The following is a 19,925-nucleotide window of genomic DNA, read 5'->3' as shown; positions in this document are numbered from 1 at the left end:
GAATAAGGAGAAAACCAGAGGAGAAGGCAGGCAGAGGGGTCAGTGGTGGAAAATGGCAGGCCAGGGCTGGGCCTCCTCCTTCCATCATCTCTCAGCTTACAGTGCAAGACACCATGTGCGCTATTTGGGAGGGAGGAGGATTTAGGCAAGAGTCAAGTTTCTTGATCTCTCCATTGTTGCCCTCTTCCACAAGTCCCTTCATGCTCACTGATGCTTTACTGGGGAGATTGTTCTTCTTTTGAATAAAACCTTTTCTAGAGATAGGGATGGGCAGTGCTGTGATCAGAAAGCCTTTATCCTTCCCTGCATTCCTACCGATGCTCATTTATCTCCACAGAAATGGACCTTGACTTGAAGCCCAGCAGATACCAGTCCAGTTCATTAACTCCCAGAGCAATCACCCCCAAGGTTTTTAAGGTAAGCTAGGTAGCCTGATGGGGCTTCCCAGGCAGCTCAGTGTAAATAACCTGACTGAAATTCAGGACAGGCAGGTTTAATTCCTGGGTGGGAAAGACCCCTGGAGAAGGAAATGGCAACCCACTCCAGTTCTTGCTGGGAAATCCCATGGACAGAGGAGCCTGAAGGGCTACAGTCATGGGGTTGCAAAAAAGTCAGGCATGACTTAAACAACAACAACATTCGCCTATAAAATGTGGAAAAGCTTGAAAACGTGTCGATTCATTCCTTTTATTTTATATTAAAAATTGGAACAGGATTACAACTCCCTTATGTGTTTCCTTTAGATTTAGACAGGAGAAATAAAGTACTCATTTATTTGGTTTAGATTTTGTAGGTTTAGATTCTTATCTTCTGGTGCAGTTAGAAGGTATTGGGTTATTTTACAAGTTAAATCTTTAAATGTTAGAGTTAACTTTTAAACCACGTTTTTCAAAAACTATATACATTTACAATGTACTCCTCTCCCTCTATTCCTTTAAATAATACCCAAAACACAACTCTCACATCCCCCTCTATGTTTTTTACTGCCTTGACAATAGAAATTTTATGTCCCTTATTTGGCATTGCTGTTTATTGTCATTCCTCCATAATTCTGGGTGGTTTTTTTCTTTTTTTCTTTGCTGACCTGATTTTATTTCAGTATCCTTTGGAAAATCTTTCTTCACTATGCTTAGTTAACTCAAACTTTGGCACGATTGGAAAAGGCTGGAAAATCTTTCTTAATGTGGAACAAGATCACCACCAAGTGGCCAGGCTGGGTGGGCTTCCTTCTGTGCACATTTTCAGATTTTCCCCCCACATTTTTATTTGATTGGATTATACACAGCAGAAGTGTCCTTAAAGATAACTAATCCAGCTCCTATGCTCTTCAAATGAGAAAACTGAAGGTCAGAAAGATGAACTTCTTTGATCGAGGCCATGATGTCTCATAACATGCTATAGTCTGCATTTTTTCAATGACAATGTCTCGAAACTGGGATTGAACTTCAGGGTCAACCAATCCAATCCTCTGTCATGTAGACAGATGGCTTCCCTGGTGGCCCAGTGGTAAAGTACCTGCCCGCCAATGGAGGAGCCGGGGTTTGGTCCCTGGGTCAGGAAGATCCCCTGGAGAAGGCAATGGCAACCCACTCCAGTATTCTTGCCTGGGAAATCCCATGGACAGAGGAGCCTGGCAGGCTATAGTCCACGGGGTCGCAAAAGCATTGGACACAACTTAGCAACTAAACAACAAATCATATAGATGGGGAAACTGAGACATAGAGAAAGAAAATGCCTTCTCAAGGTTCAGAGAGCTGATCAGATTTGTACAAGAACCCAGCCTCAATCACACGTAGCCTGGGCATTCATCCTCCTACTAAACCAGCCCCATTTGAATTTTTTTTTTTGCCCCCATAAATTATAACCCTAGTCTTAAGAGGTGGCCACAGTATCTGAGAATAAAGTATTGAAATTTTTTCTTCTTTGAAATAAATAAGTCTACATCAGAGGAGCCCTTTTTTTTTTTCTTACAATTTTATTTACTTCTGACTGTGCTGGGTCTTTATTGCTTGGCAGGCTTTCTCCAGCTGTGGTGAGCCAGGGCTGCTCCCTAGTTGCAGTGCAGGGGCTTCTCACTGCGGTGGTTCCTTTCGTTGTGGAGCACAGGCTCCAGTGTGCGTGGACTTCAGTAGCTGCAGTTCCCGGGCTCTAGAGCACAGGCTCAGTGGCTGCGGCGCATGGGCTTGTTTGCTCCGAGGCACGTGGAATCTTCCCCGACCAGGGACCAAACCGGTGTCTCCCACATTGGCGGGCAATCTCTGTACCTTGGAGCCACCCCTGAGCCACCGCTGAGCTCCACCTCCCAGAGAAGCCTTTTGAAAAAGGCAAATTTCATTCTTGTGGATGAATTGTTCCTTGTGAACAGATAGAAAACATATTCCACCACTTTTGTTTATATTGAGGAGGTGATGAATTTGAGCGAAGGTCATTAGAAATTCCAACTATACTCTTTTGACTTAGGGAAAAGACTTATCTCTAGCTCAGAATGTTTTGATTCTAAGGTTTGACTGCCTGGATTAGAGAACTTTCTTTGGTAAACTGAGATAACTGCTCATTGTCTTTGAATTCCCTTCCATCTACCTTCAGAGTCACTGTAACAAAAGTAGAAAGGTCCACAACACTGAAGATTCCTCACCATTCTGAGTAATCTGAGTTCCTCAGTTCTCAGGGGGAAGAGAAATTCGCATCAGGCGGCAGGTGCTACGCATTCTTGCCCCAGCCTGTGTCGCATGCCCTCCTGAGTTTTCCTGCAGCTATGATGCTGGGCTTTCCCCTCCCTACCCCCTCTTCTGTTCTCCGTTCTTAGGGCTCTGGGGTGCCTCCTCAGCTTCTGGTGGGAAAACTCTGAGTTGGATTTCACCAAGTTTTTCAATGGGTCCTCAGGGAGGTTGGGGCTTGGCAGCCCTAGCATTAAACTACTCTATAACCACATTTAGTGACTTTTCTCCATTTCCCGTTGCATGTTTCCTTTTCCTCCTCTGTGTCTCCTGGGATCACCTCCCAGGTAAACTACCTACATCCAGAGCTTTGCCTCAGGGTCTGACCTTGAGGTGATACAGGCCACGATGTGGACACTGTACCCAAGCCAGCTTTCTGCCTTGGTGCTAGAATAAGCGTGGTCCTCTAATAAGCATGTCCACCAGAGGTGGTTCAGCCTGGCCCTCGCTCCTGCACATGGGCAGATGAACCATTAAGCTTGGGAAGTTAAAGTGACAGGCCTTCACTTAAACAAGCCTCTTGCAAGACCCTGGGAGGGTCCCTGGAAATATACTTATATGGTTGTATGTTTTTGTAAAATTTGCAAAAGTAGGGCATTTTAACAACAGTTAGGACAACTGTATCTGTCCAGGTGACATCTGGTGGCAGAGACCACTTTGGGAGTCTGACGCAGGTGGAAATTGCGCTAGGAACACATTTTAGTTGAACTTTGGAAAGATGATTTAGAACATTTCAGTAAAATAAACGCAAAATTATAGATTCCTGGTTTGTGTGAATATGGAATATGCTTTCTGCTATCTTTAAATTTATGTATTTAAAGAACAAAAAGAAAATTTAGACTAAAAAATAATGGGTAAGAAAGAAAAGCAGTAGAGTGATAAATGGAGCAATAAAGTCAATAAAATTATTCTTATGTCAAGAAGTGAATTGCAACCAAAAAATTCATATCAAATGCAGTAATTAAGAGGAATAAATACATTGAGTAGAAGCAAGGAACAGGTTCATGAACTATTTGATAACCTAATTAATAAAGAGAAGTGAATCATATGAATACATTGGAAAAATATTAAATATCTTGATTATTTGACACCACATACTGACATCAATAACCTCAGATATGCAGATGACACTACCCTTATGGCAGAAAGTGAAGAGAAACTAAAAAGCCTCTTGAGGAAAGTTGCAAGAGGAGAGTGAAAAAGTTGGCTTAAAGCTCAACATTCAGAAAACGAAGATCATGGCATCTGGTCCCATCACTTCATGGGAAATAGATGGGGAAACAGTGGAAACAGTGGCAGACTTTATTTTTGGGGGCTCCAAAATCACTGCAGATGGTGATTGCAGCCATGAAATTAAGACGCTTACTGCTTGGAAGGAAAGTTATGACCAACTTAGATAGCATATTGAAAACCAGAGACATTACTTTGCCAACAAAGGTCCGTCTAGTCAAGGCTATGGTTTTTCCAGTAGTCATGTATGGATGTGAGAGCTGGACTGTGAAGAAAGCTGAGTGCCAAAGAATTGATGTTTTTGAACTGTGGTGTTGGAGAAGACTCTTGAGAGTCCCTTGGACTGCAAGGAGATCCAACCAGTCCATTCTAAAGGAGGACAGTCCTGGGTGTTATTTGGAAGGAATGATGCTAAAGCTGAAACTCCAATACTTTGGCCACCTCATGCGAAGAGTTGACTTATTGGAAAAGACTCTGATGCTGGGAGGGATTGGGGGCAGGAGGAAAAGGGGATGACAGAGGATGAGATGGCTGGATGGCATCACCGACTCGATGGACGTGAGTTTGAGTGAACTCCAGGAGTTGGTGATGGACAGGGAGGCCTGGCGTGCTGCAACTCATGGGCTCGCAAAGAGTCGGACACGACTGAGTGACTGAACTGAACTGAACTGAACTGACATCAATGACTGTAATATAAACTCATGATACATCAATACAATGAGGATGCCTGCGACAAATTGGTAAATGAGTGTCATGAATTTGAAGTATTTAAAATTAGACACTGCACAAAAAATCCCTGAAGTGCCCTAAAAACATACAGATCATATACATCAAAAGCTTAAAAGAGAATTTCCAACTTTGACAACAATCCTAACAACTTATGTGCCATTGCCAATCATGAGTTTGAAGCTGAAAGAAATGTTTCTAAACTATCAAAAATAAAAACCAAATTTTAATCAGTCAGAGTAGAGGAAATACTAAATTTATCTTTCTATGCTCTCTGTGCAAAATATTCTCAAAATATTCTCATATGAAAAAACAACCAAGGAGTGTGCTCCCCAAAATGCTGGGGGAAAATTATCAAAACGAGTTTGTAACGAGTTAATAATAAACATTACTTTTCCAGATGTTGTGATGTTTGTGCTATTTGTCATGACTTATAATTTCGTTCCTTATTCCAAAAAATGATTTTCATATCCAATTTTGTATTCTTTTTCTTACAGAGAGCCTCCCAAATTGTATAAGCGTCCATATCTTACCAAGGTTTCCTCTAACGAATGTAATGCATGTATGCATGCACGCTAAGCCCCTCAGTTGTGTCTGACTCTTTGTGACCCCATGGACTATAGTCTGTCAGGCTCTTCTGTCCATGGAATTTTCCAGGCAAGAATACTGGAGTGGGTTACCATGCCCTCCTCCAAGGGATTTTCCCTGCCTGTGTTTCATATGTAGCTGGCATTGGCAGGCAAGTTCTTTACCACTAGTGCCACCTGGGAAGCCTGAATGTAATACATCAGGCCTTAATCCTGCAAGGGAAAAGAAGCAAGATGCTCTATCATCTGCTGAATATGCCAGGAATGGGTATGAACCATGAGATTCCCCAAATCAATGCATGTAAAGAGAGTGGGAAAACAGTAAATGATCTTTCTGATATGTCATGAATCGTCACATTTCACAGTAAAGTTAGGAGTATATACATTTACTCAAGAAAGGAATTACCATCTACTATATGTGATAGTGACCTACCCTGCTGACATTTCCAAAACATAGAAAGAAAACTGTCACATAAATTACAGAGGCAGTCATCACAGGGGAATGAAAGGAAACTGACAGAGACCTTGGGAAACTGGAGCCTGTTCGACTTTTTAGGCTTAGGGACCATTAAGAAAATAAGACAGTGTGTTAAAACCTGCAGGTCAAAATCCATTACAGAGCAGTAGAAACTAATATATTGCAAGAATTATTTTAGAAAAAAAAATGGTTTAAAAAGAATAGTCTAATTTAGAAAACAGATTGGATCACACATAGTTATATTAAGGGTTCCAAGAAGCATCTGTGTATGAAGGGGTGTGTATAGGGTTAAAGTATAAAATGAATTTTTGCTATGACTCAAAGCCTAAAAAGTTTGAAAAGTATGTATAAGGAACATGGAGTGGTTGCAGATTCAGGCACAGAGAATAATGACAGAAACAGCAGAGTTCAGTTTGGAAATCTGTAGCAGATTATAAATTCACTAAAATTGGGGAGGCATTTTTTAAACAGAAATAATAGTCATGATTGGATTCTGGAGTGAAACCACAAAAGCTTATTGACTCAAAATACAATATATAGATTATAGTATGATATGATACCATGTGATAAAATATGGTATGGTTAACATAATGACACGATGTAATATAATGAACACAATACAACATAAATAAACTATTGTAGTTATTATGGCCCTAAGCCAGCACTCCCATTTTCCTCCCCACTGTCTCTCTCATTTGTAAGACTCATGAGCAAACTGGTTTTAGACAGTCTACAATTATAGGATTTCAAGCACAATACTATGTGTATACATTTCAAAACACAACGTAACAGTCTGTAATGATAATTTAATATTGTTTTGCACTACCACTTGATTTAACATAACTGTTACCTAAACCTTTTTGCCTAAGTAGAACCACTCACCCTTCTTTGCCTTCACCTCCCCCAAAAGAACAACAGAGTACTGAATAGGCTAAAAGGAATACCTTTTTTTAAACTGGGTAACAGTAAGATCAAATGACACGTTTGTTTTCAGGTGTAACATTTGTAATTCCAGCCTTAAGACAGTCCTCTGATGTGAACACTGTCAATGTCTCTAAATAATGAAGTGACAGAATAAAAAGTCAATATGCAACAGCCAAGCTCAATAAAAATCTGCAGAAGGGAAAGTCATCTTTCATGAGCACCACAGAATAATAAATGGGCAGGTAATCCTCTGAGCTTACTTTGTCGCATGTTACAACAATAATAAGGGAACTACATTCTAATGGTTTTTTTTACTTCAGGACTACAAGGAGCTTCCCAGGTAGCACTAGTGGTAATAAACCCCCCAGCCAATGCAGGAGACTTAAGAGACGAGGGTTCAATCCCTGGATCAGGAAGATCCCCTGGAGAAGAAAATGGCAACCTACTCCAGTATTCTTGCTTGAAGAATCCCATGGACAGAAGAGCCTGGCAGGCTATGGTCCATAGGGTCACTAAGAGTCAGACATGACTGAAGTGACTTCACATGCACACACCGTAAGAGTATTAACAATATGTATGTTGATTACATACAACTGGATATAAATCTTATGAGTGTATTCAGACAGGAAGAGTATTAACATTTATGAATGTCAATAGGGTTGGGCACTATCTTTGGTCCATTATTCTATTATATGCCTTACTTCAGGCTTCCCTGGTGGCTCAGATGGTAAAGAATCTACTTGCAATATAGGAAACCCGGGTTTGATCCCTGTGTCAGGAAGGTCCTTCGGAGAAGGGAATGGTTACCCAGTCCAATATTCTTGCCTGGAGAATCCCATAGACAGAGGAGCCAGGCAGGCTACAGTCCATGGGATCACAAAGAGACAGACATGACTGAGTGACTAAGCACACACAATACATGCCTTACTTTATGAGGTATAATGATATATGATATTTTAATACTGCAAAAATTTTTGTAACACTATGTTATCTATTACTATTCTCATGTTATAAAGAAACTATTGGTGTTCTGTCTCTGTGTTGTTAACAACTTACCATACCTTTGTTGGCTCAGAACATAAATTTGTCTTCCTCCTCTGTAGTTCAGAAAGGTGAAATGGGTGGGCCTAAAATCAAGATGTTGCCAGGATTTTGTTCCTTTCCAGGGCCTCTAGGGAAGGACCCCATTCCTTCCATCTCCTAGAGACTCCCCACACCTTGAAGGTTTTACCCCCTCAGCTCTTGCCATTCTTCCTCCATCTTCAAAGTTAACGACATTCGACTAAGTCCTTCTCATGCTGCTTTCTCTCTGGTTTTCTTTCAGTTCCCTCTTCCACTGTTAAAGGCCTTTGGGGTCACATTGGGCTCACCCAGATAATCCACAACTGGACAATTTAGGGGAGGGAGAGGATAGCATGATAGATGAACATGGCAGATCCAACAGCAGTCTGAAGACACTGGGCTCCAGCTGGGCCCCAAGGGAAATGAGAGGGCACCAAAAACCCTGCACTGGCCTCCCTATCCTTCTTCCTGCTGTCTTCACCTAGCCCGTCTCAACTAGAGAACAGGCAGCCTGTCGCTGTGAATGAGTTACAGCTCACTAATCTGTACTGGCAGGAATGCGAATCCCAGGTTGGGTGTGTGCCCACAGGCATAGCCACTTTGGTCTTTGGGGCTTAGGCTAGAGATGGGCAAGGCAGGGGACCTGGGACAGAGAAAGAAGGCATAGACATGGCTTGATTGAGTATCCAGTTCACCTCATAGTCCCTTTGTTGAGGAGGGACAGGGGGCTGTCACCAAGAGGCCCAGGGAGATCCATTTACTTGTTGAATAGTCTCCCCATTCACAGAGCAATTTGTTCCCACATAGATTTTTAAATGCATGGGAAAGACTTAGATGCAAAGGTATTCATAGACACAGTTTTATTTATTTTAAACCTTTGTTTTTCAGTTGGATGTGGATTTTTAAACTAATAAACTACTGATATAATCTGTGTTGTGCTCAGTCACTTCAGTCATGTCCAACTCTTTGAGACGCTATGGACTGTAGCCCGCCAGGCTCCTCTGTCCATGGGATTCTCCAGGCAAGAATACTGGAGTGAGTCGCCATGCTCTCCTCCAGGGGATCTTTCCAACATAGGGATCGAACCCTCGTTTTCTGTGTCTCCTGCATTGCAGGTGGAGGCTAATTATTTTTACAATGCCTTTAGCATGTGTTGACTTTTTCTTCATTTGCAAAAAGATCTGCTTCATTCTGCAGGAAAAAATCCTACCCCCTACTCTGAGTCATCCTGAGTGGTGAAGGTTGCCTGTTCTCACCTCTTTATTAGGATACTTGACAATAATTCACAGATCTTTAGGGAGTCAGCAGACTCTCAGACACTGCCTGGAATGGTGATAAACATTATATATATATATAGTGTAATATACATAAAAATAATGTAAAATACATATTTATATATCATATATATTATCATATAATCAAATATAATGTATATATTATATAAATTATATATATAGTGTAAAATATATATATATTTAAATAGTGTAACTTGTACATGGTTCCCTAAAGCAATTAGCCTGTGTTGCTTGCCACGAGTTGTTTTGCTTCCATCCCCAAAGAATAAGCATTTGGTCTCTCTGCTCAGAATTATCATGTATTTCCTTCTTCCCTCTATGTAGGTCACTAGATTCCTTTGTGAACAGTGGGCATCAAATAGTCACTAAAAAAAATAAATAGAGCAAAATGTGTCTCAATATTTCTCTAGAGCATTGAGTCATATTACATGGAATTATAAAATACTATCAGAAAAGGGCACTTTATATACCATAATAGTCATTTTATAAAGTTCAGTTTGGTAATTCCAAGCCACATTTAATTTTCTCTGAAAATTCCCACATGGCAGAGAAGATATTGCTCTTTGTGGCTTTCAAGTCTCTTTCAGGGAACTGTAAAATGACAACCTTTTAGAATTAGCACTTCATCCATAAATAAACACTAAATTACTTATACCAAATAAAGTCACCTATGCATTTTCATTAAAATAAATACTAAAATAATAAGTAGCTTTTCTATATAACCATCCTGGGATTTATGAGGTTTAGAATTCTGCATTTTAGTTTAATACAAATCACTTGCAGTTCTTCATCTCCACTGATAGGTGGGGCTAGGAATTTCTGTATTAATTATAATATTTTAGCATATTAAAATTTATATCTAGATGAAGCAGATACTTCAAAGCTTCAAAACTGATGAAACTGCATACTTCTCTTTTAAGGGATAAAACTGTTTGCATTAATATGTGAAATACACTACTAAAACACCCCCTGCTGATTTCACAGGCTTTGCAGGGAGTTATGCATAATTTTCTGAAAATTAAAAGACCGAGGATCAGATATTTATGGTGATAAAAATTAGATCTCAATAACTTTTAAAAACTTGGAAGAATCTTTTAAGGTGGAATTTTAAAAATTCAGTTCAACTATTTAACACATGTATGCATGCATGCTAAGTCACTTCAGTCATGTCCAACTTGTCACAACCCTATGGACTTTAGCCTGCTAGGCTCTGCTGTCCATGGGATTCTCCAGGCAAGAATACTGGAGTGGGTAGCCATTCCCTTGAGAGACTTGCAGTCAGAAGATTGGAGTTCAGGACTCAGCTGTGCCCTCGCTAGCACTGCAGCAGTATATATTGAATATCTTTGTAAACTTCCAGCACAGAATTGAAATCAAAATTAACTGAAGTAACTGTTTTGAGAATAAAAGATCACCCACTCTCAAGTACTGATTACTGAAGACAGCATGGCATAAAACAATAATTCTTGTATTTAGATGTGAGACAAGTTCTTAAGAACTCACCAATTCTCCATGTAACTGTGCTTTTGCGTTTTTATTTTTTATGTGGTTTTAATCTTTTAAAAGTTCATGTGAGCATATTCTGAAGCATCTGAATACTCTCCAACTGCACAAATATATATATATATACTCATGACAGCATTGTTGTCATTGTCCAGTTGCTAGGTGGTGTCCAACTCTTTGCGACCCCATGAACTGCAGCACTCCAGGCTTCCCAGTCTTTTACTATCTCCTGGAGCTTGCTCAAGTTCATATCCATTGAGTAAATCATGCCATCCAACCATCTCAACCTCTGTTGCCCCCTTCTCCTCTTGCCCTCAATTTTCCCTGCATCAGGGTCCCTTCCAATGAGTTGGCCTTCACATCAGGTGACCAAAGTAATGGAGCTTCAGTTTCAGCATCAGTCCTTCCAGAGAATATTCAGGGTTCACCTTCAGCATCAGTCTTTCAGTGAATATTCAGGGTTTTCTTTAGGGGTGACTGGTTTGATTCCCCCTTTGCTGTACAGGGACTCTCAAGGGTCTTCTCCAGCACCAAATTCGAAAGCATTAATTCTTCATGGTGCAGCCTTCTTTATGGTACAATTCTCACACCCGTACATGACTACTGGAAAAACCATAGCTTTGACTATACTGACCTTTGTCAGCAAAGTGATGTCTCTACTTTTTAATATGCTGTCCAGCTTTGTCATAGCTGTTCTTTCAGGGAGCAAACATCTTTTAATGTACTGGCTGCAGTTACTGTCTAGTGATTTTGGAACTTGAGAAAATAAAATCTGTCACTGCTTCCACTTTTCCCCCATCTAGTTGCCATGGAGGGATGGGACCAGATGCCATGATCTTAGTTGTTCTAATGTTGAGTTTTAAGCCAGCTTTTTCACTTTTCTCTTTCACCTTCATCCAAGAGGCTCTTTAGTTCCTATTTCCTTTCTGCCATCAGAGTAGTGTCATCTGCATATCTGAGGTTGTTGATGCTTCTCCCAGAAATCTTAATCCCAGATTGTGAGTCATTCAGCCCAGCATTTCTCAAGATGTATTCTGCACATCAGTTAAATTAACAGAGTGACAATATATAGCCTTGACGTACTTCTTTCCCAATTTTGAACCAGTCTGTCATTCCATGTTTGGTTCTCACTGCTGCTTCTTGCCATGCATACAAGTTTCTCAAGAGACAGGTAAGGTGTCTGGTATTCCCATCTCTTGAAGAATTTTCCACAGTTTGTTGTGATCCATATAGTCAAAGGATTTAGTGTGTTCAATGAAACAAGGTGTCTGGTATTCCCATCTCTTGAAGAATTTTCCACAGTTTGTTGTGATCCATATAGTCAAAGGATTTAGTGTGTTCAAATTACTGTCAAGTAATTTGACCTTTGTTTCTAAGCTAATGAAAACAGCTACAGGCTGACTTAAAGTATACCTTCCATGTTACTCTAAGAGAAAGGCAAGCCACAATGGCAAAAACTCTGAATGAAGATTTGGTGGTAGTTTGGATCCAGAAAACTCATGAGAAAATTCAATCATTACACGGCACACTATAATATTTGGTAAGCTGAACTTTAAATAAAAGAATTCTGCCAGTCTGCATTAAGATCAGTAATTTAACATCACGCACCATTTGTTCTGGTTTTATAGCTATAGATATGTATTTACTAAATTGTATTTTAGTTAGCCATATGAAAATGGTAAACAAGTTTATAGTCAAGATTCAGAATCTATATATTAAATAGCATTACAAAAATTAAAAGGAATATACATTAACTTTAAAATAATCTAATACTTGAGGGATGTGGCCAAAATTGGAACTCAGAAAAGAAAGAACTCAGATTAAAGTCTTCTAAGTCAAATGACCTCATCTCCCTGTATTTCTTCACAGTAAGGATAAGGATGGGTTGGCTCAGTGGCAAAGAATACACCTGCCAATACAGGAGAGGTAGGTTGGATCCCTGGGTCAGGAAGATCCTCTGGAGAAGGAAATGTCAACCCACTCCAGTATTCTTGCCTGGGGAATCTCATGAACAGAGGATCCTGGAGGCTTACAGTCCATGGGGTCACAGAAAAATCAGACATGCCCCAGCGACTAAAACAACAAACTAAGGATGATAATCTCGCCACATAGGACTGTTGTGAGGAATAAATAAAACAATAAATTTAACCTGTGAATGAACACCTATGTCAACAGTCTAGACTTTCAAAAATAGGATAAATATTACTAGCTTCTGTTTAGGGTGGAGGAAACAAAATCTTTAGAAAGGTGGTATAACCAAGCATTTGATATATACAAGAAAAAACTTCCCAAAGCCTAAAGCGCTAAACAAAGCGGCTTTTCTCACTGACTACATTTTGAAGGAAAGGAGTTGGGTTCGATTCTGGCTCTCTAGCATATATGCTGATGTCGTTTAACGCCCTGGGCCGCATTCACCTGCAAGTAATTATAGCAGTAACGACCATCTTTGATAGCGGCTTTACCAAATACCATGCACTTAAACTACGTTCTGGATTTACACACCAGACGACCTCTCTCAGTGCCACAATTTTAAAGCAAATATTACGTTCACTTAACAGATTTTTTAAAAATAACAAGGCTAAGAGAAGTTAGAAACCTGCCATGCCACACCTGCTGTGCTAAGGTTCTAAAAACATCCACCATAAGAGAATTGTTAGCAATCAACAGTTTTGCCGTTATCAACCTGCTATCCCGCAACGCTCCACAGAGGCGCTTTTAGGACCGCCCATCCGCCAGGTGGGGCTTCCCTGCGGCTCAGCTGGTTAGGAATCCGCCCGCCTTGCGGAAGATCTAGGTTCGACGCCGGGGCTGGGAAGATTCCCTGGAGAAGGGAACAGCTACCCACTCCAGTATTCTGGCCTGGAGAATTCCAAGAGTCGGATACGACTAAGCGACTTTCACTTTGGAGTCAAACGCAAAAAAAAATCCTCCACCAGGTGAACTTCATTCACCAATCCTTGGGTCCGCCCCTCCTCGCTCAGGCCCAGGCCCCGCCTCTCCCCGCCCCGCTATCGCTCCGGCCACGGCCCACCTCACGTGCAAACACGGAGCGGGTACCCAGCCTGCACCGCATTTAACAGGACGGGGAGCATGCGCTTTGTGTGCGCCTGGATTTCCTGTTCGCGTCCTTCGCTTCCGGCGGGGTACGTCTAACCAATCAGGTAGGCTCGGAGGTGGGCCATAGTTCTCCCAGGCTCCTCCCGCTGCTTCACTTGAGGAGCCTTGGAGGAAAGTCCGGCGTGAGACCTGTACTGCCAGGCCGGGGTTCATGGCTTCCTCCAGGACGCTCGGCACTTTCCGTCTCCCGCCTTTGCCCACGATTCGAGAAATCATTAAGTTGTTTAGACTGCAAGCCGTGAAGCAGCTATCCCAGAATTTTCTTCTGGACTTGAGGCTGACAGGTGGCTTATCAGTGTTTCCCCGGCGTCTCCCTCGCGTCCCTGGGGGAGTGGGGTCGGGGGGTTGGGGGGGCGGTTTCGCGCTGACCCTGCGGGCAGGCGACGGGGTTCAGACCCAGAGGTGTGCGGTGGCCGTAGGTCAGATCCTTCTGCCGCTTTGCCCTGAGAGAACTCTGGAGCCCCGCCGCCCAGGGGGTGTGTAGAGTGTCTCGTTTGTTCAGGGGCATTTGCCGTGGGCTTTGGAAGGCAGGCTGTGTGGACGCCGAGCAAACACTAGCTTTGGAAGGCTTCGCGTCTCCTCAAAGGCGCTTGTGGAATTCGAATCTTGGTGTGTTACCAATAAGGAATACATGCACGTGCTGACTGGTTTGGCTTTTTATGCAGTTAAACTTGCAGGGACTTTACCGGTAACAGGTCGGAAGAGTATCCATTTCATGGCGTTCGATATTTAAACGTTTACTTGTTGAATCTCACCCTAGACGGTGCAGATATTCATTCTATAAACACTCATGAAACCAGCCCCTTTGTGCTAGAGCTGAAGTGGGATATGAGAGTGAATGAACAAGGCCAAGTCTGTCCCCAAGGAGCTTACATTTTAGTCGGTTTGCTTTCCCACTCCCTAAGTCACGTTTTATGAAGTAAAATTTAGACGCAATAAAATTAACCTGTTTGAAGCGCACAGTTGGATAAATTTTGCAAATGTATATGGTCGTTTAACCTCTACCACCGTTTCTTCGTGCTGGTCTTTCTGAAAGATGATACTGCAAGAAAAAGATTATTAGAAATATGGCAGTTCACAGTTGGAGTACGTAACATTTCTGAGGTTTTGATATTTCATTCTATTTGGCCCCTCTTAAGAAACTGAGTCGGTAAATCACATTTTGAAAGTTGTGAAGTACAGTCCAACAGCAGGGATGGGTGGTTTTATTTCGTGAAGGTAAAGTAGCAGTGTGGGCAGGCCAATAGCGATGGGAAACACGGTAAAAAAAAACTTAACCTGTTTTCAGTTTTCTTATTTAATTGGATGAGAGCTCTACCACGTGAGCATTAAAAGGTCATCCACCTCGAAAATTCTTTGGTCGTGAGATGGTTGGATGGCATCACCGACTCAATGGAGTTTGAATGGGCTCTGGGAGTTGGTGATGGATAGGGAAGCCTGGCCTGCTGCAGTCCATGGGGTGGCAGAGTCAGACGTGACTGAACAGTAACTAGAGCCAGCCTTCTAGATATAAAGCACCGTTCCCAGGACTGAAAATAGAGATCTTTATATTGAAAAAAAATCCTTCACATGTCGTTTCTCATGTGAATCTTTAGTCACCTTCAGGAATCAATTCCAGAATCTAGATACTATTGTTCCCTCTTCTACAGGAACCAAAATGAAGACAAATAAGGAACTTGTGTGAGGTGAGAAGTTCAGGTGTGAACAGAGCAAGGTGGAACCCCAGACATAGTGAATTGACAGTGCTCTTTGATATCCATGTGTGTTTGAATGTTTCTGAAAAGTTTAAGATGAAAAGACTGTCCTATATACTGTCGTAGCTTTCCATTTAAAAAAGAGAGAGAGAGTATTAAAATCACTCTGTAATACCTGTGCTTAAGGCAGCCTCTCTGTTCCCTCTGAGAGGCTCTTTAGTAGAGAAAGGGTTGGCTTTTAGGACTTATACCTGAGCTGGTGTCCATTTGTTTTCACTCAAAATACTAGATGAAGAAACTGGAAAGTTCAGAGAAGTTAAAATGGGCTAGTAATTCTTAAGTTAGGGCTTCACAGGTGGTGTTACTGGTAAAGCACCTGCCTGCCAAATCAGGAGACTTTATATAGAGAGACATGGGTTCAATCCCTGGGTTGGGAAGATCCCCTGGAGAAGGGAATGGCAATGCACTCCAGTATTCTTGCCTGGAAAAGTCCAGGGTCAGAGGAGCCGGGTGGGCTGCAGTCCATGGGATTGCAGAATCAGGTGCTACTGAAGTGACTTAGCACAGCACACACAGCACAGTTCTTCGTTAATTTAAGGATTTGCTGTGAGAAAGCGTGTTAAACACCTGTAACATGGTCAGTGTATGCTCGTTTTCTCCTGGCACCCATTGAAGAGAAAATTATTCTTGGATAATTGAGCAATTGCTTTTGCCTCTAAGCCTACAAAGGTAGGTTATCAGTAACAAGCAAAAATGAGACTGTACACTATCAGTGAACAGTGTAAAGTGCTAGTATGTTTTCAGTGGCTAAATTTCCACCATCCCAAGAGGCCCAGTTGCTTGGATTTTAATATCTCAGGCAATAAGATTAGTCTGTTTTGTTTTTCCAGAAGGTTGGTTGCAATAAATCCTCAGTAATGTGCTTTTCCATGCTTTCTTAAGGTCTGCTAACTTAGATTGATTAAAATTAATTTTCTCATATCAACTTACATGTTTGCAAAGCTCAAAAAACCTTCACTGCTAAATTTAACTTTTTCCTAAAAATAACCAAGAATCTCAATTTCTGCAGGTCCTATTAGCTAGGAACTTGGTACCATTGCCACGTTAACCACCAGCTAGATGTCTGTAGATAAAAGTGAATACTGCCAGCACTTTCTGCTTCTGAATTTCTAACTCGCAACATTGGAAATTCTGAATGTGAAGCTCGCCTTGCTTATTCACATAACTGATATTCAACAACTGTAGAGAAGTGGTTTGTGTTTTTCCATCACTTATATTGATTGGTGTGGCAGAGAAACAGGTGGAAAATACCATTTGTGCGCATGCTTTTGTGAGGTGCACTCAGTCAGTCGTGTCCGACTCTCCGCAATCCCGTGGACTGTAGTCCGCCAGGCTCCACTGTCCATGGGATTCTCCAGGCAAGAATACTGGCATGGGTTGCCATTGCCTTCTCCAGGGGATCTTCCCAACCCAGAGACTGAACCCTTGTCATGTTTATTTAAGTTAAGGAAATTTGTCATGGTAATCCTATTTTTATTAAGGGTCTGGTAGAATTCAACAGTTACATGGTAGACTGTTGGTTTAGGCCGAGTTAAATAATCTGATAAATACTATGTATAAAAGACTAGTTGGTTGAGTAATGCTGATAAGAATTTGTATAGATTATTTTTCATTTTGAATTCCATATGTTGACATTTGCCAAGGTAATCGATTCAGACTTTCTTTTCTCTAGATAAAATTGTAAGGAAAGCTGGCAATCTGACAAATGCTTATGTATATGAAGTGGGCCCTGGGCCTGGGGGAATCACAAGATCCATTCTCAATGCCGGTGTTGCTGAACTTCTGGTGGTTGAAAAGGATAGTCGATTTATTCCTGGATTACAGGTGAGTTGCTAAAAGTATCTTACTTAGGAGGTAAAAACCCAGTTTAAATCTTCAGGCCACGATTCTTAAACCTCAGGGTAAATAAGACTTCTGCAGTTTGCTCCTCAAACTGCAATTCACCGGCTTCATTCCAGAGATTCTGATTACAGTGGTCCAGGAGTGGTCTAGGAATCTGCATTTCTAACCACCATCCTCACATGAATTGTTGGCTGCAGCTTTAATAAACCAGCTTTATGCATTGATGCTAAGCAAGCTAATTGTGTGACTTTTTTGGCTACTAATAGCTGTGCATGCCATGGTACCCCATTCCTTCAAAAATAAGTAAAACTAAGAAATGCTAACAACGTCTCAGTTACTGGCATGGCTTCTGAGAACCTCCTTTAAATTCAGAAAATCATTGCTACAAGCACAAGATAGAGAAGATACATACCTCGTTGACAGAAAGTAATTGTTAAGCTTAGGCATTTGTATAAGGATTTTTTAAGTGAAGAAATTAAGTTGTGCCACAGGTTTAAAATGAGGTTTGAATAAAATGATCATTGTTGTTCTTTAGTCACTAAGTCATGTCCAACTTTTTTGCAACCCCATGGACTATAGCCCACTAGGCTGCTCTGTCCATGGGATTTCCCAGGCAAGAATACTGGAGTGGGTTGCCATTTCCTTCTCCAGGAAATCTTCCTGACCCAGGGGTCAAACCTGAGTCTCCTACATTGACAGGCAATTTGTTTCCCACTGAGCCACGTGGGAAGCTGGAATGAAATGATAAATATATCTTTAAAACAGTAGGTGATGTCCTATGAGAAGTGTTTGAAGAAACTGGTTGTATTTCAGTGGAAGAGAAGCCTTGAGTGAGGGGATTCATAGCTGCCTCTCCAAAGCTGTGGGGAGGATCAGTTTGTTTTGGTCTTCTCTAGAAGAGAACTAAAACAGGTAAGAATTGAGGGAGGCAGGTGGATTTAAAAATGAGGAGAAACTTAAATTTTTTAAATAGTATAATACAGTGGAACAGATTATATAAGGGATCTTATAAAGGGATTCTTCATGGGGGGCACTTACACCTAATGGCTTAAGGGCCTTTGTTTGATTCCTCTGTAATTCTGAAACTTTAAAAGAGCCCTTAGCCTTTGGTTCATAAGAGTAGCAATTTATTAAGTGAGTCCAACAGAATAATAAAATTAGCTACATTGTTATTTTCATATAGGAGGACAAATCAGTTTAAAATTAGTACATTCTAAAACTTGTATGTGTGTTAATGGATAAATGTTTAATTTCTGCCAGAACAGTTTGAGAAAATTTGAGAAAATCTAGAGCTTGTGTTTATGCCTCTGGATATTTTTAGAAACCCAGTGAGTTTTCTTCTCATTATTTTGCTATATCCAGCCTTTATGCTTAAAAAAAATTATATATTTAGTTCAACCTAATTTTGCCAGCCTTGATAGAATTGGTTTCAGATTTATAACTTTATTTGGGGATTATTATATGGTGCAATATTCCTTGATTAAATATGGAATTTAATAGTGATTTTTCCTCTGAACCAGTTTCTTTCCAGAATGGTGTATCAGTTGGAGGTGGAAGTTGTAACAATGTTATTTTTGGTGGGAGCATAAGATGATAAAAAGAAACTGAATAACATTACACAGTTCCCTGCAGGTTTATTCATCTAGGGTGTCTGCTGGCATAGAGAAGACTCTCTGACTTCTTTTCCCCTTAAAGGGATGTCTTAACCCTGAATCTCACCCTCTATTACGTGTAATTCTTTCTTATTAGGCAGGCAGGTGAATCATATTTCGCATCACCAGCTTAATTAACATATCCTCCTCTCTGATCTCAACGAAAGATGTTTTAAAGACATACCAACAGACAGCCACACTCTTTGCACTGCCCCTCCCATATCCCTGCACGCCTGACTTCTGCCTTGTTTTATTTGTCTCATGAGATTTATTATCATCTGACACACTGTGTGTTCTTACTTGTTGTCAGTCTCACATCTTTGAGGTCTTCCCTGGTGGCTCAGACAGTAAAGAATCCTCCTGACAATGCAGGAGACCTGGGTTCGATCCCTGGGTAGGAAAGATCCTCTGGAGAAGGGAATGGCTCCCCTCTCCAGAATTCTTGCCTGGAAAACCCCATGGACAGAGAAGCCTGGTTTGGCTACAGTCCACAGAGTTGCAAAGAGTCAGACACCGCTGAGCAGCTTAACGCTTCTTCACCCCTCTGGAATGTAAGTGCCGTGAAGGCAGATGTTTCTGTCTGTTTCGTTCCCTGCTGTATCTCTACAGCACCTAAGAGTGCCTGGCGCATACCAGGTGTTTGGTAATGTTTCACATGGAGATAGAAAGGTTGACTCTTTGTAGATATCTAATTAGCTCATTAAATAAATGTGTTACTTAATGGTGAAACCAAATAATTGGGTATCCTTAATTATCAAAGTTCTGTGCTTTTTTTCCCTAAATATGAAGGTTGATTTCAAGGTAACTTGCTGTGCGGGAAGTGTATATTTGACTTCTGTTTCTGTAGAAGAAGTAAAATTAATTTTTAGTGTCACATATGCAGAAAAGGAATTTGCCTTAAAAAGAAATGTTGGGTACTAAAATATCAAATAGACTTCTTTATCTTGTAAAGAATGTTTCGATACGTAAAACCACGTTCTTTTAGGGGTGCTAAATTAATCATAAAACTGAGTAAAGGCAGAAAGAGTGGTCTATTTT

At 41.0% G+C, this 19,925-nt stretch overlaps 1 protein-coding gene across 1 annotated transcript in view; it reads left to right on the top strand.

Moving 5' to 3' along the window:
- The first annotated feature begins 13,790 nt into the window (after positions 1 to 13,790).
- The window catches only part of TFB1M (transcription factor B1, mitochondrial), a 59,586-nt gene continuing 53,451 nt past the window's right edge, over positions 13,791 to 19,925 (top strand). The window contains exons 1-2 of the mRNA XM_068985395.1: positions 13,791 to 13,923; positions 17,066 to 17,217. Of these exons, the coding sequence (XP_068841496.1) occupies positions 13,791 to 13,923; positions 17,066 to 17,217 (285 nt within the window). The remainder of the gene's footprint in view (positions 13,924 to 17,065; positions 17,218 to 19,925) is intronic.

This window comes from Capricornis sumatraensis, chromosome 13 (assembly GCF_032405125.1).
Source record: "Capricornis sumatraensis isolate serow.1 chromosome 13, serow.2, whole genome shotgun sequence".
NCBI lineage: Eukaryota > Metazoa > Chordata > Mammalia > Artiodactyla > Bovidae > Capricornis > Capricornis sumatraensis.
The sequence above is the reverse complement of the archived record's forward strand: the minus strand, read 5'-3'. Positions and strand labels throughout refer to the sequence as shown.